At 68.0% G+C, this 25,109-nt stretch overlaps 1 protein-coding gene across 3 annotated transcripts in view; it reads left to right on the top strand.

The window, feature by feature from the left end:
* NPHP4 (nephrocystin 4) overlaps positions 1-24,491 on the top strand; it is a 65,488-nt gene extending 40,997 nt beyond the window's left edge. For 2 of the 3 annotated variants that reach the window (XM_028511538.2, XM_036025226.1), the window contains 17 exons: positions 1,281-1,429; positions 1,561-1,752; positions 2,138-2,325; positions 7,710-7,870; positions 8,776-8,956; positions 12,508-12,633; positions 13,972-14,183; positions 18,356-18,582; positions 18,690-18,861; positions 19,376-19,459; positions 20,435-20,591; positions 21,077-21,162; positions 21,651-21,736; positions 22,585-22,756; positions 23,294-23,473; positions 23,704-23,847; positions 24,320-24,491. In XM_028511538.2, the coding sequence (XP_028367339.1) occupies positions 1,281-1,429; positions 1,561-1,752; positions 2,138-2,325; positions 7,710-7,870; positions 8,776-8,956; positions 12,508-12,633; positions 13,972-14,183; positions 18,356-18,582; positions 18,690-18,861; positions 19,376-19,459; positions 20,435-20,591; positions 21,077-21,162; positions 21,651-21,736; positions 22,585-22,756; positions 23,294-23,473; positions 23,704-23,847; positions 24,320-24,460 (2,658 nt within the window). In that variant the 3' untranslated portion in view covers positions 24,461-24,491. The remainder of the gene's footprint in view (positions 1-1,280; positions 1,430-1,560; positions 1,753-2,137; positions 2,326-7,709; positions 7,871-8,775; positions 8,957-12,507; positions 12,634-13,971; positions 14,184-18,355; positions 18,583-18,689; positions 18,862-19,375; positions 19,460-20,434; positions 20,592-21,076; positions 21,163-21,650; positions 21,737-22,584; positions 22,757-23,293; positions 23,474-23,703; positions 23,848-24,319) is intronic. The other variant, XM_036025225.1, reaches the window with a different exon arrangement.
* The last annotated feature ends 618 nt before the right edge of the window (positions 24,492-25,109 follow it).

Raw genomic sequence — 25,109 nt, 5'->3', positions numbered from 1 at the left:
CTCGGCCTCCACGCTGGCCCAGGTGGGGTGCCCGGGCCCACTGTGGGCTCTCTGTGACACGGGCGTAGGGACCGTCCATGCCCCAGAGACCTGCCGCCTCCAGTCTGGTGACCAAGGAGCGTGTGGGCGGGGCCGTCCTGCCGGTGGCGGGCGAGGCAAACCGCCCTTAGGCCTCTGGGTGTGAGAGGCTGGGGGGGGGGTGGGGGGACCTTGCATGGAGACTGAGGTAGAGGCAGCCCGGGCCGCCGGCCTCCAGGGCCCTCTCCTCCTGCCGGCGGACAGGGAGCTCGGGGAGGCCTTGCCACCCCCGATGACGCCACGGCTGGTGGCCTGAAGTGGCCCGTGCCCGTGCTGACAGTGGGGCATTCACACGGAGCGTGGCCTCAGACTCGGGCCGGCTCCTACAGACTGCACCTCCCGGCTCGCTCTGCAGCCCCGCTGGGGAGGACGCTCAGGAGCGTGCGGTGCCGTCCCCTAGGCTGTGGGGGGTGGGGGGAGGGGCGTGGGTTTGCAGCTCATCCAGTTGTTCAACCAGGTGTTTCTCGGCCTCACGGCTGTGACCCTACTTCTGCTGCCCGCCCCCTTCCTCCCCACCCCCCACCCCCTGTGTATCCGGCTCTCATGCTCAAGAGGAGCTTGCATCTCCGGTTTTGCTGGGGCTGCTCTGGTTACGTGGCGTGTTTTCTGAACGGAAACACAGCGCGGGGAGCAACCTGGAAAGAGGGCGTCTGGGTCCCGGAGAGGCTTTTGGCTCAGACACTCGCCCCCTGCTTTGGGGGAAGCGGACAGCACGGGTGGCGGGGGGACGAGGACGTCCCTGCGTATACCCTCGAGCCAGGGCTCGCGTGGCAGCCTGCTGGGCCGGGTGCAGGAGGCCTCGTTTCGGTCCACGAGTGCGGGGGTGGGGCAGGGGGGAGGCTAAGCTCCCTGCCCAGCGTCCACCCCTCCACGGCCCTGAGTTGTGCACAAACCCCAAGGTCCCTGCCTCGGTGCTTTCGACTCGCGTGAAATACGGGACGCCCAGATCAACTCAGGTGTCAGATGAAAACAACTGTTTAGTGTGAGCACGTCCCAGAGGCTGCGTGAGGCACACTCGCACGGGAATTGTTTGTTGTTTGCCTCAAATGAGAGCGCACCCGGGCTTCCCGTGTTTTTATCTGCTGGCGCTAAAAACGTGACAGGCAGTTCACGGCTGAGCCCCCATGTCCGAGCGCCATGTGGGCCGCAGGCCAGGGTCCTTGTCCCTGGGGCCTCACCGGGGCCCTCGTTTTGTGCAGCAGGAGATCCCCTTGGAGGGCGGGATCTCCCACCTGGAAGCTGACCTGAGCCAGACGCCCCCGGCCCCCGGCCCGTGTGTCGCCGAGCAGTTGCAGGAGCTGCCTTTCGCCCCGGTGCACGCCCCGATCGTGGTGGGGGCCCAGACCCGGAGGTGAGGGGCGGGGCTGCACAGGGTGTGGGGGGGGGGCATCGGTCCCGGAGCTCGTGGCGGGTTTGCCCTGGTGCTGCCGCCCTTCCCCGGGGGCCCAGGGGCAGGCTGAGGACGGCGGCTCTGGGTTCCAGCTCCGGGAGGAAGCTCTCGAGGGCCGCGCTGGCGCTCCTGCGGGCCTCCGGCTTCCCCGAGGTCGTGGACGCCCGCGGGCAGCCCGTGGAGGCGGTGGACCCGGCAGAGCCCGTGAACTTCGACCCTCAGAAGGAAGAGTCAGACCCTCTGCAGAGCAACGAGATCGTGCTCCAGTTCCTCGCCTTCAGCAGGTGACGTCCTCGCCCGGCAGCCCGAGTCCCCGCCGCCCGGCCCGTGCGTGTTTCGCACGGAATGAAAACCTCCGTGCGGCTCCGGCCCAGTGGTGCATGCTGGGTGCGGGTCTCGGGCGATGAAAACCTGCCCTGCGTGCCGGTTCCGCCTTGGCCGTGACCCTGCTGCGCCCCGCCCTCGGGGGCCTCCCCTGCAAAGGAGGACAGCGTGCTGCTGGCCAGCTCCTGGGTGCCAGGGCGGCTCTGACAGCGGGGTTCTCCAGCCGCGCCTGAAGTGGGTGGGCGGGCCCCCCCAGGCCACAGAAGAGCCGGTCACATGGGCGAAGGAGGCAGTGCGTCCCCTGCCGAGGGCGCTTGACTGATTCCGCGGCTTTGCTGGACTCAGGGTGCCCGAGGCCGACCCGGGAGCGCCGTGGCCGAGCACTGTGTATTTCACCTTCCAGTTCTACCGCTTCCCGCCCGCGACGACCCCGCGGCTGCGGCTGCTGGAGCTGGACGGGACGGGGACGTCCCGCTCGGGGCCCGTGTCGCACATCCTCGTCCCCGTCGGCCAGGACGGCGCCTTGGACGCGGGTGAGTGCCGCGCTGGGGCGGGGGGTGGGGAGGGGTGGGGGGACTCGGGGAAGCCGCGCGGAGCCCAGTCTGCAGAGTGTTTTGGGAAGCCCTGTGCGGCGAGGATTCTCACACGTCTGCGGGACGCGAGAGGGAGCTGTCTCGGGCCAGCCCCGCAGTGCCGGCCCGTCCCCACGCCGGCCTCTGTCCAGGCCAGCGCTGTTTCGGAGCAGAGCCCAGACGTTGCACGGTTCCGTCTGCACGTATTTCCCTGTGTGTGTGCCCGAAAAACCGGAGAGTCCTCCTTCAGAAACAAACTCCGTAATACCGTCCCACCTAAAGGTTTAGAACAGCCCTTTAACATCATCAGACGCCCAGCCAGTGTTCAAATGTTCCGCAGTGTGTGCGAGGCAGGGCGTGAGGAAGGTCCACGCGAGGGATGGTGACTGTCCCGTCTCTGTCTGGGGGCCACCGCCGTCCCCCCGCCCCCAGTCATTTCAGTTGTTGGAGCAGCCTCGTGCTTGTCCCCCCGAGCTGCCGGCGGCCTGCCCTTTGGTTTCGAATCACAGAGGTGACATTTGTGGCACCCCCTGCCCCCCGTTTCCCCGGAGACTGGGAGTTAGATCCAGACGCGGGCCGGCGTGCGCTGTTGTTGGTCCGAGTCCCCTCCGGCCGGCGCTGCGCTCCGTCCCTGCAGCCGCGCCGTGGCCATCGGGCGGTGCCGTGTCCGTTCTGGAACACCTCCGTCGTTCGTCCGCCCGGCGGCTCCCACGTCCACGAAGGGCCACCGCCCCTCACCGGCTGCGTGGCTGCCTGGAGGGGCCGTCCTGCCGGCAGGGCGCCGCACGATCGGTTCTTGCCTTCTGTTCACTCGTTCTTAAAATCACGAGGCGGCTCCCAGCCTCCTGCCCGCGTGGGGCCAGCGGCTCCCCCCCCCGCCCCGGCATCGTTATACACGGACGCGTGTGAAGTGCAGTGGACCGGAACGCGCCACATACGGTCCTCGGGGCGGCCAGGCGCCCCCGTCTTCGGCCGGTGCCCCAGCGCGTGAGGGACGGAGCCGGGGTCTGAGCCGCTGCCACCACCTCAGCAGAAAGTAACAGGTGGGACAAGGCGTCAGAACGCTCATCGGGAACGTGGTTGGACGGCGGTGACACCCACCGAGGGAGACAAAGGCAGCGCGGCGCCGGGACGAACAGGCTCGTTGTGTGGTGATTAAGAGCATGATTCCCTCGGAGAAGAGAGACCGTTCGGAGTCCGTGAACTCCTGACGAGCCCGGCCTCGAAACACAAAGGGAAAGTTGGCAGACTTTCCGAGGAGGAATCGACAAGCGCGCGGCCACGAGAGGTTTTGGCACGCTCTCCTCAGCAAATTGGGAGATCAGGCAGGAGGATCAGGGACGTTGCACAATGCGGTTGGAAAAGAGGGTCTTACAAGAACCCGTCCAGCCGGTTCAGAGAACACGCGTTACTTCCAGGCACACGCAGAAACCCACACAAAGCGACGGCACATGTGGAGACGCGTGGGCTTCGGGTCACCAGGCAGGCACCGCCCTGGGGCGGGAGCCTCTCGGCCAGCAGGCCTCGGGGCAGGATGCGGTCCCCGGCCCCTGGAAGCCCCGAACACTGGACTCTCCAACGCCTGAAGACGTGCCTCTAATCATCCCACGGGTCCCCGAAGAGACTGAAGCAGAAATGCCTGTTTAAAACTGAAGGACAAGCCTGGCTGGCGTAGCTCAGTGGATTGAGTGCAGGCTGCGAACCAAAGCATCATAGGTTCGATTCCCAGTCAGGGCACATGCCTGGGTTGCAGGCCATGACCCCCAGCAACCGCACATTGATGTTTCTCTCTCTCTTTCTCCCTCCCTTCCCTCTCTAAAAATAAATAAATAAAATTAAAAAAAAACCTGAAGGACAAAATGACGTCCCACACCCAAGCTAATAACGGGATGGCAACTATGGGGACGTTTGCAGCTTTGAGTGCTTACCCTGGGAGAAGAGAGAGTGTCTTCTGGAACGCTGACCTCGTTATTCAACCCGAGGGGTTTGGGGGAGAGAAAACAACAGAACGAGCCCAGTAAAGGAGGGAGAGAAGTTACAAAAGGAGCGTGACTGCGGGGGAAACGGAGACGCCGGAAAGGCTCGCCCTGTGGGTGGGCGCCGGGCCTCAGGGGCGCGGGTGCTGCTCCCACCGCCCGCTGCGGCCGGCTTGGTGGAGGGTCGGGGCTGCCCGAGGCTGGGGTTCCTCTGGGAGCGCGGCTGCAGGGCTGCGCAAGGGCAGGGCTGGGCAGCGGGGGCCGGCCTGGCACCCCGGGGCACAGCTGCGGACCCCAGCACCCTCTCTCCCTGCGGGCAGACCTGAGGGGAGGGGACCGATGGGAGAGCAGCTCAGACCCCCTTCCTTCCCCAAACCTGCAGCTGAGGAGCTGCTCTGGCCCCAGGGTGGGGGGAGGCGTGTGCCGGGCGGAGGGCGGGCACGGCGGGGCCCTCGGCACGCAGGCATGTGGCCTGGGCGGGACGTTTCCCACAGCATGCCCTGGCTCTGTCCTCTCAGCTCCCTGGGATTCACCGCCGAGGGTGCCCCTCTTTCTGGGGCGGCGGGGGTGGGGGCGGTCACCGCTCCCCAGCCTTCCCGGGACCGCTTTATCCAGACCAGCCCCCTGGCCTTTCTGGTCGTCCCGGGGCCCTCGGCGGACAGTCCCCTTAGCTCCTGTCCCCGGAGGCTGACGTGGGCCAGAGCAGGGCACAGGCTGGAAGGCTCCTCGGCACCGCTGCCCAGAGCGCGTTCTGTGGGCCGCGCCCCCTCCTCCACACTCCCGGCCACCGTGCGGCACAGCCCCGCGAGGCTCCGCAGTGAGCGGGGACGGCAGGGCGAAGGCAATTCAGTCCCGCGCCAAGCACTTGGAGATGCCCCTGAGTTGGATAGGAACCCCTCTCCATCGTGAATTCCTGGAGAGAAATTAGTCCAAAAGTTTAATTTCCTTGCAAGTTGAAGTCCAGAGAAATTACACTCCAGCAGCAAGTTTTCTGGTCATGATGAGTGAAAATTCAGAGCCCAAAATTCCCCCGCCTCCCCGGAGCCCTCAGCACCCTGGCAGCCCTGGGCTCAGCGCGTTGCCCCTGCGGCCGTGAGCCCCATTAGGGGAGGCACCTGTCCGTCCTCTTCTCCCGAATCACCTGTGCAGGGCCTGGTCTGTGCTAGAGACTAGTCATGGTTTGCTGAAGGCGACTTAATGTTTGTGTTCAAAGGAGCTGGCAGCTCATGGGGTTGGTGGTGATGGAGTGGGAGGAGCGGGGATGATGGAGCAGTAGTGCTGGAGTGGGGATGGTGGAGCGGGGACGATGGAGGGGTGATGATGGAGCGGTGATGAAGGAGCTGGAGGAGTGGTGATGATGGAAGGATGATGAAGGAGCGGTGATGATGGAGCGGTGACGATGGAGCAGCGATGATGGAGCAGGAGGAGCAGTGATGATGGGGAAGGAGAAGTGATGATGGAGCCAAGGAGTGATGATGGAGCAGGGATGAAGGAGCGGTGATGATGGAGCGGTGGTGAAGGAGCTGGAGGAGTGGTGATGATGGAAGGATGATGAAGGAGCGGTGATGATGGAGCGGTGACGATGGAGCAGCGATGATGGAGCAGTGATGAAGGAGCTGGAGGAGTGCTGATAATGGAAGGATGATGATGGAGCAGTGATGATGGGGAAGGAGAAGTGATGATGGAGCCAAGGAGTGATGATGGAGCGGGGATGAAGGAGCGGTGACGATGGAGGGGTGATGAGGGAGCGGCGGGTGTCGGGAGACAGTGTGGGATGACACAGGAGCTGCTCCTGAGGAGGAAGACAGAGGGTTCAGGGGGATGTGCTGGTTGGGCACGAGTGGGACTCTGGGCGGAGAGCCCAGCGGTGGTGCGTCTGTGGTTCTGGGTGACGCTGGGGGCGGGGCGTGGAGGGCGCCCCGGGAAGGCTCTGCAGGTGTTGTTCGGGAAGTCGGCCCACAGAGTTCAGATCTGCTCGGCCTCTTTGAGCTAAACGTCTGGAGGCTGGCACCCCAGCCACCCCTTCCCCCGAAGCCCAGGAGGGCCTGGCGGGCGGGATCTGCGTGGTGAGGGCCGTGGGCTTGAGCTTTGGTGTCTGTGGGTTTTGTCTCCTCCCCCTGCCCCTCTGAGGAGCCAGCCTCTGGGCTCCCATCTCTAAGTGGGTGTCACGAGACTGACCAGGTGCCACAGGCCACCTAGTTCTTGGAGCTGGCCAGTTGGGCGGGCGTGGGGGCACTGGCCCTGCGACTCGGTCTGGTCATTTGAGACGTGGCCTTGGGGATGAGCCTGGCGCCATCGCTGGCCCTCCCCGTCCTTGGCCTCCGTGCTGACCCCTCCCTGCCCCCCGCCCAGGAGGTGCCCCTCTCGGCCCCCGGCTGTGGTCAGAGCCCGGGCTGTGCCCCTGTCCTTCCCTCACGTCCCTCGGGCGCACGGCCTGCCCCCACCAGGGCTGTGTCCCTGTCCTGGCCCACTCTGCTCCTTCCACTGGGAGCGCTGCCCTGGTCCTGAGGGGAGCCCGGGGGACTCGCTCGTGTGGGCGCCCACTGGGCTGCGGTGCCCGGAAGTGGGTGAGCTCCTCAGCCTGGCCCCCGGGGCCTGCGTGGGTGCCGGGTGGGCGCTCGCCCCTTCCCCTCAGGGTCGGTATTCTGCCCGCTGGGGGCTCTGTGGACGCAGTTACACTGTTGACGGGAAGGGGGAAAGTGGGGTTTTGAATGCGATCCCGGCATTGCCGTTCCCCGCACTCCGACTAGTGGCGAGTTCAGTGGCAGTTTTGTCAGTGTGGAGTTAATGACGGTGCCATTCGGAGGGGTGACGGTGGGCAGTGGGTGCCCCCCTCTCAGTGAGAAGCCTGGTCGCTCCTGTGGTGGGGCTGGAGCTTGGAGTGATGGAGCTGGGGGGGGGCATGTGAGGGGCGGGGGTGGGGGGTGGCTCTGCATCTCCCGGCAGTGTGTGCCGAGCTCCGCGGGCGTGAGTGTGAACAGCCCAGCTTTGACGGGAGATGTGGAGCAATTTCTCCGTGACGCCCGTGTGCCCTGAAGGACAGACCCCTGGCTGGCCCCGGGGGCCCTAGTTCCCACCCCCCCGCCCCGGCCCGGACCGTTGAACGAGGACTCGGTGAGGACCACCAGCCTCAGGCTGGGAGCAGCTGCCCGTGTGAATCGGGAAGCCGTGTGGCCTCCGGGACGGGGCACCCCCCGGTGCGTCTGTTTGGGTGCCGTGTGCTGTCTCTGATGCGTGTGTGTGTGAAGCTGCAGCCCCAACGGAGGCAAAAATCGGTCCCCGTGGCTGGAGCAGAAGCCTTGCCCGGTGTAAAGGGGGGAAACGGCTCTAGCCACACCTGGCCTCATTGGGCGCCTCTCCACCACGCAGGGCCTCCCGGCTTCCGGCTGAGCTACCTGGTGGGCCCGGGGCTCCTGAGGCCTGGGGAGCGGCGCTGGTTCGCCCGCTACCTGGCCCTGCAGACGCTGCAGCTGGACGTCTGGGACGGAGACTCCCTGCTGCTCGTCGGGTCCGCGGCCGTCCAGATGAAGGTAGCCAAGGGTGGGCCCTCCGCGGGCCGGGCCGCGGGGCGGGCGGGGGTGGGGGGCGCTCCCAGGGAGGCCTGCCTGCTCGTGGGTTGGCCGTTGTCCAGTGCCGGACTGCGGTGTGGCTGCTTCCTGGGTCACCAGCCAAAGCACGGCCGCGCCCCCGCCTTCCCGAGCGGAACCAGCTCCCGCGCCAGCTGCCTTCCGTGACCCTGGGCTCCACCGGCTGCTGTTCGCACCACCCCCCCCTCCGCACGCCGGGTCTCAGGTCTCTCCAGGCCCTTTCTGTTCTGTGACCGGCGCCCCGAGGGTCAGCAAGGAGTTGACAGGGCAGCTCCTGGGCCAGGGACCTGCTGCGTGGCGGGGGGTCCTGAGAGTTGCTCCAGCCACGGTTGGGGTGGGAGAGGAGATGGTCTCACATCAGCACATCCCTTCTGTCCCACGTGGCCGTTCTCCTTCTGAGGTCACCACGGCCCCTCGCCCCCCCACCCCCCGCCCGAGCCCAGCCCCTGCAGCAGGGGTGTGTCAGAGACCCGGGGATCCGAGCCCCTCACCCCTCGCTCCTCGGGGCCCCCACGGTGATGAGCTCAAGGCTCTGGCCCGTGGCGGCCAGGCTGCGTGCGGGGCTCCCCTGACGCCGTGTCCTCTTCCCCTGGGGCTCCGGCTGCTCCTCCCTCCGGAGGGCTGACCGGGCTGTGTCCTCCACGCCCGGGACCCACGCTCCGTCTCCTCTTCCCCCACAGAGGGGGCTCCAGGGGGGCAGCGGCTCCCTGGTGTTTACCTGGTGGGTTAGTCGTGCTGCACTTCATTCAAGAATTTGTGGGACAGACCCGACCGGCCTCAGGGGCTTGGGTTCTGGAGGAAGGTGGTCTGGCCCCGGCCGCCCCGACCTGTGCATTTCTCTCCCGCAGCACCTCCTGCGCCAGGGCCGGCCGGCCGTGCAGGTCTCTCACGAGCTGGAGGTCGTGGCAACGGAGTACGAGCAGGAAGCGATGGTGATGAGCGGGGACGTGACCGGGTTCAGCGGCATCAAGCCGATCGGCGTCCACACGGTGGTGAAGGGCTGGCTGCACCTGACCTTGGCCAACGTAGGTAAGAGCCCTGGCGGCTGGTCTGGTCTCGTGTCCTTCCCTGGACAGTCAGTTGTCTTCCCAGCTGCCGCGTGAGCCCCCCGAGGGCAGTGGCCACCTCGTGGGCGTCAGATACTCAGTGGGAATTCAGAAACACACTTACTGGCTTGGCCACTGCACCTGTCCTTACCCCTAGGCCTGACCTTGGCCACTACACCTGCCCTTGACCCCTGGGCCTGCCCTTGCTCACTTAGCCTGCCCTGGTACCAGTTGTTCAGTGTTCCTGATTTTCTGGTCAGGATTTGGGGTCGTCAGTTGTCCTGGCCAGCCCACACTTTGTTTCTCACTACTGTCCCTGGGGCCCTGTGACAGTCCTCCAATCAAGTGGTTGGGGGCGGGGATTCTCACTGAGAGGTCCACCCACAGAACCGCCTCCTCACCGAGGAGGGAAGGAGGAGCAGTAAATGCTGCTGGACTTCCCTTCGGCTCAGGGACAGAGGCCAGGGGGCAGAGACATGCACTCGACCTCACGTCCCATGCTGCCCTGCGAGTGGCTCCGCAGGGAGACTGAGCCTGGGTCTCCCCCTCCCCCCACCTGCCAGGCACGGGGAGTCTGGGCCGGGTGTGACCTTCTGGGCGTGGGACCAAAGCCCCTGAGGGGCCAGGAGACGGAGGCGGGCCCCCAGGCGGAGGGCCGGCGCTGGCTCCTGCAGGCTGGTGGACGAGCCCGTCAGCCTCCCCGGAGGGCTGGTGGAGGGACAGGGCTTTTTCTGGGCAGAACTGAGAACTGGACAAAACCAGCCGTTTGCGGTGCGGAGCTGGGTCCGTCTGGACGGGACCGGGACCTCTGTTGTTTGCTCGGCGGCTTCTCCGTCCCTCGAAACCCGGCCCGCGTGTGAGGCCGGGCTCCGCGCACCCTGAGCGGTGCGGGAGCAGGGCTGCCGCAGGTGCGCACGGCTCATTAAGTCGGTTCCGAGGTTTCCGCCTGCTTGTTTACAAATGTAGGATCCGCGGCATCTGGGAGCACAGACAATGTGGAAACAGCAAAACTCAATTAGGATCCGGAGAAATAAACGAGCCACGTGCGGGGAGCAGGCATCCTCCGGCAGCTCCCGGGACCGGGGAGCTGCCTGCCGGAGCTGCAGGGGGCGCGCCGCCCGGCTCCCGCCGCTCATTCTTGTGTTTAATTCACCAGCCCGCAGACGTGCTGCGGCGACTGGGTGTTACAATCTTATCTCCGGGAGGAAGATTAGCTCCATTATTTGTTATCTTAAATTGTCATTTTCATGCTCTGCCTGCAAGGGAGAGATAAGCTCGTGGGGAGGAGAGTCAGAGACGCCCGCTGGAGAGCCGCCTCCTGGCCCTGGAGGGCTGCTAACGAGGGGCCGTCGCCGCGCCCGGCGCCCGGCACCCGGCACGCTGCACCGCCCCGTCCTCTGGACGTTCTGCACTTTGGGGGGGAACGTGCAGCTTTTGTTTCCTTGTAAACCCGGCTGTTCGGCCGCAAGCAGCAGGCACAGCCCAGCGGGTCCAGCGGGGGCCGTGCAGCCTTCTGGTGACGCCGGGCCCACCGGTGTCCCTGGGCCGGCTCGGCCTCGCCCGGCGGCAGCGCTGGGAGGCGTCTGTGCTCACAGCCCGCGTGCGCGGCCGCGGGAGGAGGCGTCCCCGCGGGCGCCCGGGTCTCCTGTGAGTCTTTCCGCGGGAGGGCGCCGCTCTGGGCTCGGTGGTTTCTTGGCTCAGAGGAGCTGTTTGACGCTCCCGGCAGCCTGCACGGAGGCGCGGCAAGAGGCACGTTCCTCTCCTGATCCCAGAGGTCCTGGTTGCGCAGGGGGACCGCTGGGGTCTGCCGCCCTCCCCGGGGCCTCTCCGGGAGACTCCGCAGGGCTGCCCCGAGCCCCGGTTCCGCGGTCACATCCGTGGTCTCGGGGCTGCAGGGGAGCCGGGTGGGTACCTGCGACAAACGGCCGGGGTTTGGGGTCTGACGGTGGGGGCTGGTTCTGCCCCGCGGGGTGGTGCGGGAGCTGCATCAGGAGCCCCGCGTGCCTTGCCGGCAGGGTTGCAGCCCCCTAGCGTGCCGTGGGCCCCGACTGTGACCTCTGCCCCACCGAAGGGGGACAGCAGCAGCGTCAGGCCGGGAACCGCGCCCCGAGGGTGTGCAGCGCCTCTTCTCGAGCGGCCCCTGCGTCTCTGTGCAGACGTGACCTCAGCTCAGCTGGCCGGTTGCTGCTGCTTGTGAACAAACCAGCGCCCCAAGTACAAGTGCAGGAGCCCCGGGATCCCCTTTGTCTGTTCAGGAGGGGAAGGCGTGGTCCTGCCGGTCCCACTGCCGCCGTGACCGTCATCTGTCCCCACCCTTCCCCGGGAGCCTGAACTCCGAGCATGCTGGGCACCTCCCCTGGCGCGCTGTCCAATGGGGGCCGGACCTTGGGGTGCTCCCCTGGTCTCTGTGAGCCTCTCAGCGGCTTGGACTAGGCCAGAGCTCCTTCCAGGGAGATGTGGGGGCCGGGGTGGCCCCGTCTGCCCGGCAGGGGACGCCTGGCTGTAGGGTGGGGGAGGGGTGGGAGATCTCGGGAGACCCTGGCTTCCCTCTGTGCGGCAGTGAGTGCAGTGGCCCGTGCCACCTGCTGGGCAGCTGGGCAGGGGTCCTTGGGACAGGGCGCAGCGGGCAGGCGTGCGGGCGTGCCGGCTCTGAGCTGCCCGGGGAAGCAGCAGCTTCCCGGCAGGTGCTGAGCTTGTCCCAAGGCCGAGAGCAGCGGGTGGATGTGAAGAGGCAGAAGGGGGCTGGGTGGGCAGGGGGTGGTGGGACGGGGGCACCCAGCAGAAGGGGTGGCCCTGGGGACAGCTCCCAGCAAGCCCCCCAGGGGCTCCTCGCCTGCGGGTCTTCGGCTGCACCCGGGGGTGGGGAACGAGCGGCAGGAGCCTCGTGTGTGGTGCACGCGGGACCGTGGCCTCACCAGCAGGGTGCTGCCGCGCCCCGGGGTGGCGTCCACTCAGAGAGGCCGTGCATCCCCGCTGGGGTCCCATCCTCCCAGAGAGGCGTCGCTGCTGCGTCGCTGCGGCGGGCCCTCCCGGCCCCCGGCGCTCAGACCCTGGCAGGTCAGCGGGCTGCTTCCCGTCCCGCCCAGGGCAGGGGGGCTGCGCCCGGCCTCTGGGCAGCACCCCACCCCCAAGCCCCACCGAGCACCTGTCCCTGTGAAGGCTTCGTCGGGAACTGTCCGCAGAGCTTCTGGGCCACGGAGGTGTGTGTCCCTCCAAGAGCACCTGGCCCCGGGCGTGGGCACAAGAGTGCACAGCGGCCTTCCTCGCTCTCGGGGACGCTCAGGTCACGGGCCGTGTGGCTGCTGGGGCCGACCCGCCCGCGGGAAGCCAGCTGCTGCGAGCAGGCGCCCCTCCTCCCCAGAGGGGAGGAGTGCGGAGGAGAAGGCGCAGAACCGAGAGTGGGGTTCGGGGGCTCGTGGGTCAGAGGCCCGGCCGGCCTGTCGGGGAGCAGGCCTGCGCGTGGGCCCCCACATGGGCAGGTTCCCCAGCCCCCTGTCTGGTGTTGGTGTGTCACGCCGGGCGTTTCCCATTCAGGCCACGTGTGCGAACAGAGAGGGATGCCTTCCGGCTCTCTGCCGCCTTCCAGGTCGCAGGTCATCTCGAGCGACGGAGCCGGCCGCTTCGAGGGAGGCAGCCTCCTCACAAGGGGGGGCCCGAGACGTGAGTGGGCGTGGCTGGCGTGGGGGTGGGGAGGGACCCGAGGGGGGAGGAGGCTGCGTGTGCGTGAGTGTGTGCGTGTGTATGCACGTGAGTGTGTGCTGTGGTGGGTGTGCCCCTCTGGGTCCGGCGGCAGAGCTGAGGGCCCCGCCCCCGTGGGCCCTGGGCCACGCCGACTCCCCACGCTCATCAGAGCCGGCGCTCCGGACGGGGCCACGAGGAGCCGCCTGGTGTCTGTAGAGAAAGTGAGACCCTGTGAGCGGCGCTGGGGTGCGTTAGCTGCGCTCCCGCAGGGGAGGAGCGAAGGAAAGGTCAGGGGGCACGCGGACCGGTTTTCCAGCTGCCCCTGCGGCTCCTGCGCCGGGAAGAGGAGGGTGAGCCCACCGTGCAGCTGGGCGATGAGGCCTGGGCTGGCGGCCACAGTTTCCCAAGCGGGGGGGTTTCTCCTCCCCTTAAAACGACCCCAGACCAGAGCACGAAATGCTCGTCGTTGGAATGAAAAGGGGGCATGTCCTCTAAGTAGTGCCCCCCCGCCCTCCCACCCTTCACATGGCAGGCACCCCTCTTGTGACCCCAGCCTGCCGTGAGCTTCCTGTGATGCCGGTCCTCTGACGTTGTTGACCTTGAGCCTGTGCTCCAGGAGGGTCAGGGCCATGGCTGGTTGGAATGGGGGGGGGGGCGTTGGTTCCATCTTGGGAGGGCGCTAGGGTCCCACAGGTCCCCCGAAATTCCAGCCAAACCTCTGTGGGCCCTCACACATTCTCGGGGAGGGCCCGCACGTTTGCCCGCCCATGGCCCGTGGCCGAGGCCCAGAGAGGTCACATGTGCGATTCTCGCTCCGGGGCCAGCCTTATTTGGCCCCCAGCCGGCCTCTCTGGCCACCAAGAGAGCAGATGAGGGTCAGAGTGAGGACCCCCACGCTCCATACAGAGGCTGGGGGTATTCATGGAGCTCGAGGCCCGGAGGTCAGGGGCTCCACCGGGCAGCTTGGGGCGGCGATGGCTGGGGGTTTGCTGAGCAGACGGGGAGGTACGCAGGGCGGAGTGGGGGCGGGTGGGCGCTGATTTCCTGGGGTTCCAAGAGTCAGGGAGGGCCCCGGCCCTTCTCCCCGGCCCACCGGCGCCGGGTCATGTGCTTGTCTGGGGACCTCGCATGTCAGCCTGTGACGTGGCGTGTGCGGCTTTGATCCCGGTTGGGGGCACGTGAGGGGCAGCCACCCATCGATGTTTCTCTCCCTCTCTGTCTCCCTCCCTTCCCCCCTCTCTAAAAATAAATTTAAAAAATCTTTAAAAATCCCGGATCCGTGCACTGTAACTTCTGGCTCCTCTCTGGACCTTGCAGGGAAGAGAAATGTGGTCCAGGCACAGAAGCTGACCGACCTGGACAGCGAGCTGGCCGCCATGCTCTTCGCCCCCACGTGGCCCGGGGGCCGGGGGCCCCAGGGTGCGGGGCAAGAGGGTGACGCCGTGCGCAGGCGCAAGCTGGAGCGGATGAGGACCGTGCATCTGCAGGAGGCAGCCAGCGAGGGCGGCTGCCGGAGGACCGGGGTGCTGGTGAGCGCCTTCCCTGGCTTCCCCAGGGCGGTGGGGGCGCCCCCCTCCTCCCCCCAGGCTGTCTGCTTCCCCCAGGTCCCCAGGGCAGGGCGGCAGAGGGCTGGGCTTCTCAGCCACCAGGGGGCGCGCTCCCGTCAGCGGGGCCTGGGAGCTCCTGGTCGTGGTGGACTGGTGGGCTTCCCCTGCGGACTGTGTTTCTTATCGGTGTGGGGGCTCCCCAGAGCCTTGGGTTTGAAGAAAGCTTGGCAGCGGATTCCGGGGGCCCCCCAAGTTCCGGGTAGGGCTGTGGCTGGCGTCTCCATCCTGGGCGGTCAGTGCAACCCTTCTGACCTGGCAACTTCCTATCTTGGGCCGAGAGTCTGAAGAAGACCCTGCGATATTTTGCAGCTAAGAAGTGGGAGGTGGGAGTGGCTACACTCGACAGGTTTGCAGCGTGAAGAAGTCACAGGGGCCTGAGGAGGACCTTGAGGTCGCCCCCAGGCAGGTGTCTGAACGACAGTGTCCCTTCCTAGGGGCAGAGCTCTGCCGATGGCCGGTGGGTGGGTGCCTGCTCCCCGGCCGTGGGAGGCCCCCGGGGGTGGGGAGAGGCCCCCGCCCTCAGGTGCGGAACGTCGGGAGGGAGGCAGGAATAAACCAACCGGCCCAGGGCTGTCCATCTGCGGGGAGGTGGGGGGAGTGGCCAGGAGAGAGGACGGGCTGGGTCGGCGGGCAGAGGGGGCAGCGAGCGCCGTGGCCGTGAGGGCACCCTGCAGGGGCTGGTGGGGTGGGGCTGGCCTCCCCACCCGTAGGGTCACCCGGGGACACCACAGCCCCTGCCCAGTGGCCGGGCCTGGCGTGTGGCAGGTGCTCCGTCCGGGCGGGGGCAGCTCTGTTGTTAGTTGTTTGTTGTCGTTAGTTCCCTCGTCTCCTTGTGTTGGACGGGTGCCGACAGAGCAGGGACCCCCCCCCTCCCGCCCCGTGTGCCTCGAGGTTCCTTAAACCACGCACACGCAGCCCCCGACTGTTTAGTTAGGGGCCCGGGCCTCTTTTCCCTTAGATTGTCAAAAAAAAAAAAAAAAAAAAGGTAACAGCCAACATGACGGTAGCTGTCTGGTGCAAATGAACCAAAATTACACCTATTTTCCTCGTCAGATCAGCAATCATATGTGTCTGTTGGCGCACCGCACAGTGTAGCAGCCTGCGTGCTGCGGGACGAATGGGGGGTAGGGGGGGCATCCCATAGAGACACTGGCAGCTCAGACCCTTCCTCGTGGACGCAGCAGCCAACTGGGGCGGGGTGGGGGGGACTCAGACTTCCAAGTACAAGAAAAATTTCCCTAAGTTCAAACAGTTTTCTGGGCTGGGGACCCTGGGGAAATCTGAAGTGACAGTGAGCTGGTTCATCCAGCCCACGGTGGCCTCTCTCCCCGTGGAGCCGGTGCCAGGGCTCCGGAAGGAGGGCGAGGACGCCGTGGTTGGAGGGGAGCGGTCAGGGGCCGGGGCGGAGCGCCAGCCCTCTGTAGGGCAAGGTCTGGGGGCTGGAGGTCGTGCGTGCGGGGGAGCAGGGAGCAGCCGGCAGCCGGCACGTGGCGTCTTCCTGCCCTGCTGTCTTCCGAGGCGGCTGCTATGGATCCGAGGGCAGCAGTGTGTCGGGGCTCCTTGGTCACGGCGGTGCGGCCGGGGCAGTCAGCATGGGGCGCTGGGCCGGACGCCTGCACATGAGTCCCTGCTGTGCCGTGGGACAGCCACAGGCCTCTTGGTGAGGGCCACTTGGCTGAACCTGTGTCCAGTGGTCAGGACGGCGGCTGGGCCCAGCGACTGTCACTGCCCAGCGTCAGCCTGGGGGAGCCCCGGGCCCAGGCCCCCCCTGGCCTGGGTGCCTCCTCCGAGGACCCAGGCAGGGGGTGGGCAGGTTGTCTCCTCCTGCAAGTGCTGTGGCGGGGCAGCAAGTGGCGGAGCGCCCGGCTCACGCGGGCGAGGCGGCGGCAGGTCCCTGGGGCCCTCAGCCTGGCTCCCGGCCCCGCCCACTCCGAGTTGGGGCGGGCGTTCCCACACGGCGAGCCCGGGACCCACTTGGTAGCTTTATGTTGAGGCAGTTGCCGCAGTAACAGGACAGTCCCAGGAAGTGCCCCTGCGGGCTCCCCACAGGGACACCGCAGCAGCTCGGGGCCGCCCCTCACCCCTCGCGTAGCCCAGGAGTGGCCAAGGTGCCACACTTCACGTGGTTCCTTGTCAGTGCCACGGAGGAGAGTGCTCTGTCCAGAAACCCCGGCAGGCGGCCCACGGTCTCACCGCCAAGATCGGGTCGCAGCCTGTCCTCGGGCCAGTTGCTGGGGCTGCAGAACCACCTGTCTCTCCCTGCCTGGGCCTCAGGTGGGGAGATTGGGCAGGAGCCCAGCAGCGGGGGCCAGGTCCCCCCGCTCCACTCTGGGGGCTCCAGGGAGGGCTGGTGGCAGAGACTCGGCGTGTGCCTGAAGGTGGGGTGTCCCGAGCGCCGGCCCCGGACCAACCGACAGGCTCCCGCAGGCCGGGTCGCGCCCACCCGCCGCAGGCGGTTTCTCCTCGCCGACCGTGCCGCCTGGCCGGAAGCAGCGGGCCCCAAAGGGCGGAGGAGGCAGGGGCAGGGCCGTGCTGCCTGGTGGATGCTCTGGGATTTTCTGTCAGCGACGTCACCCCGTCTCTCATGGCTGGGCTGGGCTGGGCTAGAGTGGGGCCAGGGCTCAGGCTAACAGCTTCCTTTGAGGTCTGGGGGAAGGCAGGACGGGGCACACAGCTGCCCTCCTGGCAACCTCAGGGTCATGGGTCTCGACCCAGCGCTTTTTAAAAGAAAATTCATAAAAGATTTTATTTACTTTCAGAGAGGGGATGGGAGAGAGGGGAGAGAAACATCAATGTGTGGTTGCCTTTTGCACCCCCTACTGGGAACCTGGCCTGCAACCCAGGCATGTGCCCTGACTAGGAATCGAACCGGCGACCCTTTGGTTCGCCGCAGGCTGGCACTCAGTCCACTGAGCCGCACCACCTACGGCTCAACCCAGTGCTTTTCCCCACTGGGCCCTCGGGTGTCTGGGGTCCCGCTGCAGGTCGCAGAGCCACCCTCTGTTGTGTGTGTCATCCAGAGATGTCTGGGCCCGCTGCCCCACCCCGCCCCGCCCACTGGGGGCCCACTCCACAGAGCAGCTCTCGTGAGACGCCTGCCCAGGGGGGCTCCCCGCGGGCTCAACCACACCCCGTCACCCCGTCCCCGGGGGCAGATGCCAGAGGCTCGGCTTCAGCCCCTCGCTGGCTCGGGAAAGGCCGAAACTGTGCGTGTGGGGAAGTCGGGAAGGCAGCCTGGCCTCGCCTCCGGAGTCACACGCAGGGGCTTTCGGTCGGCCTTCCTCCGGTGTCCAGGCCTCCTCCATGTTTGGGGGTCCCCGCACCGGGCCGGGCTGGCCCCCGCATGGGGGCGGCCCTTCTGGCCTCAGGCCTCACGGGGCAGCCTCCCACCGGCCTTGTCCGTCTGTGGAGGCTCATGGGGGAAACGAGGCCCCCTCCAGCCCGGAGCATGTCTGGTGGCCGGGGCCGCCGACTCGTGGGGCATCTGGGGGCCAGGGTGGGCGAGGCCCCGAGGCTGAGCCCACTAGGGCAGCACGCCAGTGGCCTGGACCCGGCTCGAGGCCAGTCAGGGTAGGACGCGCCCCCTCCCAGGGGCTCTGCTTGCAAACGGGGCTCCTGCTGCTGCCCTGGGGACCCAGTTGGCCAGCCGGTCGTCACCCACACTGGTTTAGAGGTCGGCATCCTCCTGTCTTTTGTCGGAAACCTCGGGCTCTAATGCCGCTCGGTGCCTGGTACCAGCCGCCTGGGTGTGGGGGGAGTCGGGGGTAGTCAGGGGGAGCGGGCAGTTGGCTGCAGTTAGTCGGGAGCTTGCGGGCAGACCCCACCTCCCACCTCCCACCTCCCACAGGTGCACCGCATGGGCGGAGAGAAACCAGGGGTGCCCGCCGAGGTCCCCGTGGAGGGACGGGCACGCCCTGCTCTGTTCGCTCTCCCGCCCGACCCCCATGTGAGGCGGGGTGGGGGGCAGTGGTTCCAGGAGAAATGTGGGGTGTGGGGTGGGGGGAGGTGGCTGGAAAGAGGCTGCAGAGGGGGAGAGGGGTGGAGGTCCCAGCCCGACCCCGGCCCGACCCCGGCCCGACCCCGGCGTCTCGCAGGCCCTGCAGGACGTCCGGGCGCAGCAGGCGCGGGACCTGCAGGTCATCGCCGCCTACCGGGAGCGCACGAAGGGGCAGAGCATCGCCGGCGCGCTGAGGCTGGCCATTACCACGGAGCATACCCTCTGCGCCACGCTGGGCACCGCCGAGTTCTTCGAGTTCGCGCTCCGGAACCCCCACGGCACGCCGCAGACCGTGACCGTTGAGGTGGACAACCCCGAGCTCAGGTGGGGCCCCTGTGAGTTGGGGGGCCCTGCCCCCACGTCCCCCCAACCCTGCCACGCGGCGGCTGGGAGGGGGGCAGCCTGGCTCAGCCCCGCGTCTCCCGCCGCAGCCTCGTCCTGGACCCCCGGGAGTGGAGGCACTTCAAGGACGCGGCCGGCCTGCTCACGCCCGTGGAGGAGGACATGTTCCGCCTGCGGGGCGGCCTCGCGCCCCAGCTCTTCCTGCGCCCCCGGGAGACCGCCCACATCCCCTTCAAGTACCAGCTCTTCTCCGTGGCGCAGGTGCGGGGCGGGGGGCTGGGCGTCAGGGGCCTGCGGGGCGCGTCCCGTCGGGCTGTGGGCACTCGGGCAGCCTCTGAGTGGCGGTGCACCGACAAGCCTTCGGGCTGCCCCCCCAAACCGGTTCTCACATGTGCATGTGTGTGCGTGCATATGCATGTGCATGCGTGTGATGGGGGGCACATCCCCCGTGTGTGTTTGGGCGGCTGACCCTTGAGGTCAGTTCTGTGGGATAACGGTCACCCCATCAGTGGCCTGAGGGGCCAGCACAGTGGTGAGGATGCCCAGCCTCCAGCTCCAGGCAGAGCGATGAGCAAGGGGACTCCTTCCTGCTCTGCTCACGGAGCCTCTGCAGCCTCTTTGGGGGGCTAACCATCGCCGCCTGGAGCGTCACTGTGGGAGTCCGGGAGACGCCGGGTGGCCGCTGTTCCTGCAGGTGGAGGGCCTGCAGGTGGGAAGCGGTCCCGGCGCTCCAGGACCCGTCCGAGACCCGCGGGTGCTGACTGGTTTCCCACAGGCCTCTGCTGACCTGGGCTCTGAGAAGGACCCGGAGCCCGGATCGCCTGGGAAGCCCAGCACGATGCCCACCAGGCACGCCAAGGTGAGGGGCAGACCCCAGACCTGTGACCCCGTATGCTGTGACCCGCTGTGACCCATGTTCCCCGGGCCGCCCGGGCTCGGCCCTCCGTCCCTCTCGCACCTCCCGAGGGGAGGGGCGGGGGCTGGGAGCAGGGCGCTTGGGGACGGGCCTCCACGTCTCAGGTGGGCAGTGATGGCATCAGCCCGACGCCGCCGCGGCTGCGGTGGGCGTCCGGTGTGCGGGCGTCTCCCTGCCACTCACCGTTTGCGTGTCCCGGGATGTCGGCGCCCACCGCGGCGGGACAGGCGAGGGTCCCCGAGCGCCGCTTTCCGTCCCACGTTCAGACGGACGCCACGTCCTCTTCTCTGGGCAGTGACGTGTCAGGCTCGGCGTGTGGCCAGGTCTGTGCGTTCCATTCGTCCTCGGTTCGTAGAGACCCTTTAAGAGTAACGCGGTTCTTAAGTGAATTAAATGCGTTGCATGAGTCCAAGACCCAACTGTGGAATGGGATCTAGTGGGAAGCCCTGCTCCCCTTCCGGCCCCCCGTCCCTGGGTGTGCACGTGTGTACATGTGTGTGCATGTGTGTACATGTGTGCGCACACGTGTGTGCGGAGCACGAACGTAGTCTCGGGACCTTGGCAGCAGGCACACAGAGCCCCTTCCTTGTCTGCTCTGCTGCCAGAGCCCTGCCACGGGGGTGGGCGTCCCCGCGTGCCCGGCCGTCCCCAGCGAGGGACCTCTGAGTGCCTCTGGCCTTCGCTGGCGCCAACAGTCACCCACGCACGGTCTGCTGAATCCCTCTCTCCACTGGGCCCGGCCCGGTGAGCACCGTGGCGTGGACTCTGTGCCCGGTCCCTGATCGCACCGGTGTCACCGTCACCTCGGGGGGCCGAGCGGACCACAGAGACCCCATCTGTGTCTGCAGAAGGGGGCCTGGGGCATGCGGCTGCCCGCCAGCTCGGTGCGTCCTGACGCCCCGCCCCCCGCCCTCGCAGGTGCTGTTCCGGGCCGGCGGCGGCAGGCCCCTGGCCGCGCTCCACCTGACGGTGCAGCCCCAGCCGCACGCGGTGGACCAGGTGTTCCGCTTCTACCACCCCGAGCTCACCTTCCTGAAGAAGGCCATCCGGCTGCCCCCCTGGCACACGCTTCCAGGCAGGTCCCGCCGGTCCCCGCGGCCGGTGCTGTGTGGCTTCGGCGGATGGGACGGGGGGTTTCCGCAAGGGTGACAAGCGGCGTCATCGCGCTGCCCTGCGGTGCTCCGGTTCCGACGGTGCCTGGCACCGATGGTACCCACTGCCTTCTCCTCCCCGCCTCCCCCCCCCCCCCGGCCTGAGGTGGCAGAGTGCTCCCAGGGCTGGCTGACCGCACCCTCCAGGGGTCCACGGCCCTGGGGCTTGCCTGGGGACTGTCCCTCCCTCCCCTGCCGGTCCCCCTCCTTCTGTCTGGTGCCCGCGGAGATCGGCGAAGCCTCACGCCAGCGCCTGCTCCGGGCACGCATGCTGACTCCTCGGTCGCTGCCCGCAGACGAGAGCCCGTGGGGCAGGCGTGGGCGGGTCGCGTGGCGTGCCCCGTCCTCAGCGCCCGTGCCTCCCTGGCCTCTCGGGAACAGGCGTTTGTCCTGGTGTTTTCTGCCCCAGGCGCCCCCGTGGGAACGCCTGGCGAGGAGCCCCCGGTCCACGTCCGCTGCAGTGACCCGAGCGCCATCTGCGAGACCCAGAGGGCGGTGAGTCGGGCAGCTGCGCCCGTCCCCGCACTCGCTCGGCCACTGCCCGCGCCCTGGCCTGCGGCCGCCTCATCTGCAGCCTCTCACCGAGGCGCTGGGGGCGGGTCCCCCCCCGTGAGGGCTCCGGGGGCGAGTCTGTGTGTCGTCCGCTGTGGGCCAGGCCCTTGGTTTTCCAGGGCCAAGCGAATGAAGTGTGTGTGGCCCTCAGGGCGCGTGTGAGCCGCTACTGGGGACAGAGTCACGGCCGTGTTGTGGGGTGGCCGCTCGCACGCCGGACACAGTGCCCCGCAGAACAGGGCTGTTGAACTCCAAGTAAAACCCAGAGGTTAATGGTTTTGTCTTCAGGGAGAAGAATAGTGAATTCTGGGTAGGGCAGACGATCGGCAGCGGGTCGGGGCCTGGTTCACACCTGCTGTGGCTTCGTGGGGACGGGGGGCTGGGTCAGGTTGTGGGGGCCGCGCTCCTGTGACACCCCCGCCGTCCGGCAGGGCCCCGGGGAGCCCAGGGACGTGTTCCTGAAGGTGGCGAGTGGGCCGAGCCCGGAGACCAAGGACTTCTTTGTTGCCATCTACAGGTGAGGGCGCTGACCCGCGGCCAGCGGTGGCGGGGAGGTGTTGGAAGGGGGCCGGCGCTGGGCCTTCTGCGGCCGGGGACGGGCTGGCAGGGGCCTGGCCAAGGGTGCCTGCTGCTGCTCGGGGCGGCACCGAGGGCCTGAGGGATGGCAGGTCCAGGGCCCAGACCCACCGCTGCCTGTCGCTGTGTCCCCTCTCGGAGTGTGAGGCGGTGGGGCAGGGTCCTGGCCCCTCCCTGGGAGAGGGAGGGTGCGGAGGCTGATGAGGTTGGGCCTCCGCCCCCTCGCCAGCTGCGGTGGCCCCGTCCCCACCCCACCCTTGTGAGCTCCACCTCCCACCTGCTGAGAACCTCCACAGCCACAGCGGGGGTCAGAGAGGTGTGGGCGGTGCTCCCCAGGACGGGGCAGCGGGCGGCCTGTGTGCAGTGCCCGGCGCAGGCGGGAGGACAGCAGCCTGGAGCCCTCAGGCCGAGCCCGAGGGCCCGAGTGGCTGAGCCCGTTTTACAGGAGAGAGTCCTCCAGTCCCGGCAGCTGACCGGGGCCCCACGCTCCGGCTGGCGTCACCTCCAAGCCCTGGGTCTCAGCCCTCGGTCCCTTCCCCCAGCGCTGCCCGTGGGCCTCGCCTCAGGCCTGGTTTGGGGCCTCAGCTGCCCAGGGCGCCTGTCTGCAAGGCCCACGCCGTCCCTCGTCCCCCTCGTCCCCGTGCGGTCCGGGTGCTGCCTCAGCTGCAGCCTCTCACTCAGGAGCGGGGGCTGCGGGGGTGACAGAGGCCGTGCCCTGGCCTGTCCCCCCGCCCTGTCCTCTGGCAGCCGTCTCAGGTCCCCTCCCCACTCCCGCCCCGTCCCCGGCAGGGACCGCTGGCTGGCCGCGCCCGCCCAGATCTGGCAGGTGCACCTGCACTCCCTGCAGCGCGTGGACGTGTCCTGCGTCGCGGGCCAGCGGACCCGCCTCTCCCTCGTCCTTCGGGGGACACAGACGGTCCGGAGGGTGAGGGCCTTCACCTCGCACCCCCAGGAGCTGACGGTACGGCCCTTGCCCGTCCTCACCGACCCCGGGGGCGGGTGGCGTGGGGCGCAGGGCCTCGGCTCAGTGGGTGGCCCCAAGGACGGGCCCGCAGCGCCGTCCAGACCACAGCGGCCTGCGGAGCGTCTGCACTCAGACCCTTCAGCAGACGCGCCGTCGTGGGCGGAGGGGCGCGTGAACCCCGCAGGCTGGGGCTTAGATCACGGGTGGGGGGGGTAACTCTTGGTAGTGGCTCTGGGGTCAGGGCAGCCGCAGCTGCCCGCCTGCACGGGAGGCCGGCACCAGCGCTGGTTCAAGTCGCAGGGGTCACCACCACCCGGAGGGGCCTCGCCCAGCGCAGATGGCCTCTTGGACGCGGCTGGTTGACACCCACTGTGACGCTGTGGCACTGGCCCCGACGGGGGGGTGGGTCTGGCTTCAGGCCCGGCCCCTTCACTCGGCCACGTGGCCCCCGACTGGGGGACCACCCCCCCCAGCAGGCCCTCTCCATCCCCGGGGGCAGCACCACCCACCTGCCTCTCTCCGTCGTCCTTGCAGACGGACCCCAGCGGGGTCTTCACGCTGCCGCCCCACGGCGTGCAGGACCTGCATGTGGGCGTGCGGCCCCGCCGGGCGGGCGGCCGCTTCGTGCACCTCAACGTGGTCGACGTGGACTTCCACCAGCTGGTGGCCTCGTGGCTCGTGTGCCTCTCCTGCCGTCCGCCTCTCATCTCCAAGGTCGGGCAGGGCGGTGCATGCGGGCCCCGAGGTGCGGTGGCGTGTCCCTGCTGGCCCCCCAGCCCCTCGGGGTCTTTCTGGCCAGGGTGGGGGGCGGGGCTGCCCCTGCGCACGGGGCTCAGGGGTGGTCGCCTGTCCCGCTCATGGGGACGCCCAGCCGGTGGGGCCCCAGCGCAGAGCGGGTGTGGGGCGCCTGTAGGGGGACCCCTCCGACAGCTGTCCCCCCACAGGCCTTTGAGATCACCATGGCCGCGGGGCACGGCAAGGGTGCCCACAAGCAGATCACCTACACCAACCCCTACCCCTTCCGCCGCACCTACCACCTGCACAGCGACCACCCCGGCCTGCTGCGCTTCAAGGAGGACACCTTCCAGGTGGGGCTCTGGGCCGGCCGGGCAGTGGGGGGTCAGCACCAGGTCCTGTAGCAATCCCACCTGGCACGGCCTTCTCCAGAAAGTCCGGGGGCGCGCTGGGCCTGCCGGCTCCCGTGTGGTGCCTGATGGGGTGGAGGGGGGGGGAGGGTCGCCCTTGCTGAGCTCCCCTGCCTTTGTGTCCGAGGCCCCCGCGTCCAGGCACCGTTCCGGGGGTCTGGGGGCCCGGTGACCGACCCTCCCTGTGGTTTCCCCACCGTTTTATCCAGCACCGGCCCCAGTTTACCCTGACCCACCGTGAACGTTCTCAGGAAAGTTCGGCAGGTCACAGCACCTGCCCCGGGAATGAGCAGGTCCCGGCTGCGGGTCCTCTGCCGGCCCGGGCGACCTGCCGTGCCGGAGGAGCCGTGTGGTGGGTGCGGGTGGCTGGAGGGGGGCAGCTGGGCTGTGTGCCCACCGCGGTGCATGTCCCCAGCTCGAGGGCGGAGAGACCTACACCATCGACCTGCGGTTCGCGCCCCGCCGGAGAGCGGGGGAGGAGGAGGTTCTGATCCACATCAACGACCACGAGGACAAGAACGAGGAGACTTTCTCCGTGAAGGTCGTCTACCAGTAGGGGGCGCCCCGACGGCGCTGCTGCTGCTGCTGCTGCCGGTGCCGCTGCTGGTGCTGCTGCCGCTACCAGGCGCAACTGGCCCGTCCCGCTGCTGCCCCGGCTCCTCAGCCGGGACGTGTGCCCGCGGCCACACGAGGCCCGTCGGGCTCTGCTGCCCGCGGGGCGGCTCCACCCGGGACATTCGCATCTGCTCCCGGCAAAACGATGTCTACGGATCGTCTTAAGTGGTAAAACTGTTTTCCTGCCGGGTTTTGTACAAACGTTATTTGCCATGTGATGTTTTATACCAGAAATACTTCGTATCTTTTTAAAAAGTGACGATGAAATAGTAAACTCGTACACGTTTTCTTCTTTGACAGTTTTCTCGGGTGTTTCTGGCCGTCTTCGCTGTTGCCAGGTGCTCTGTCCGCAGCATAAGCCTGGGTCCCCCCCCCCCCGTGAGGGAGGGCAGCGCTGCGGAGGGACAGTTGGGGGGGGGGGCCAGGAGGAGGCGACCGATGGGCTCTGTGGTCACGTGTCCTGATTCTGGCCCCGCCCGGAAAATCCACGGGGACCGCTCCATCTCTGGATCCCCACCTCAACCCTGTCCAAGAGGGTTGAGCCCCCTCCACTGTCACGTCCCCCGGGCACAGGTTCCGGGGTTCGGATG

The sequence above is a fragment of the Phyllostomus discolor genome, chromosome 5 (assembly GCF_004126475.2).
Source record: "Phyllostomus discolor isolate MPI-MPIP mPhyDis1 chromosome 5, mPhyDis1.pri.v3, whole genome shotgun sequence".
Lineage (NCBI taxonomy): Eukaryota > Metazoa > Chordata > Mammalia > Chiroptera > Phyllostomidae > Phyllostomus > Phyllostomus discolor.
Note: the sequence above shows the minus strand (reverse complement) of the source record. Positions and strands in the feature narration are given on the sequence as shown.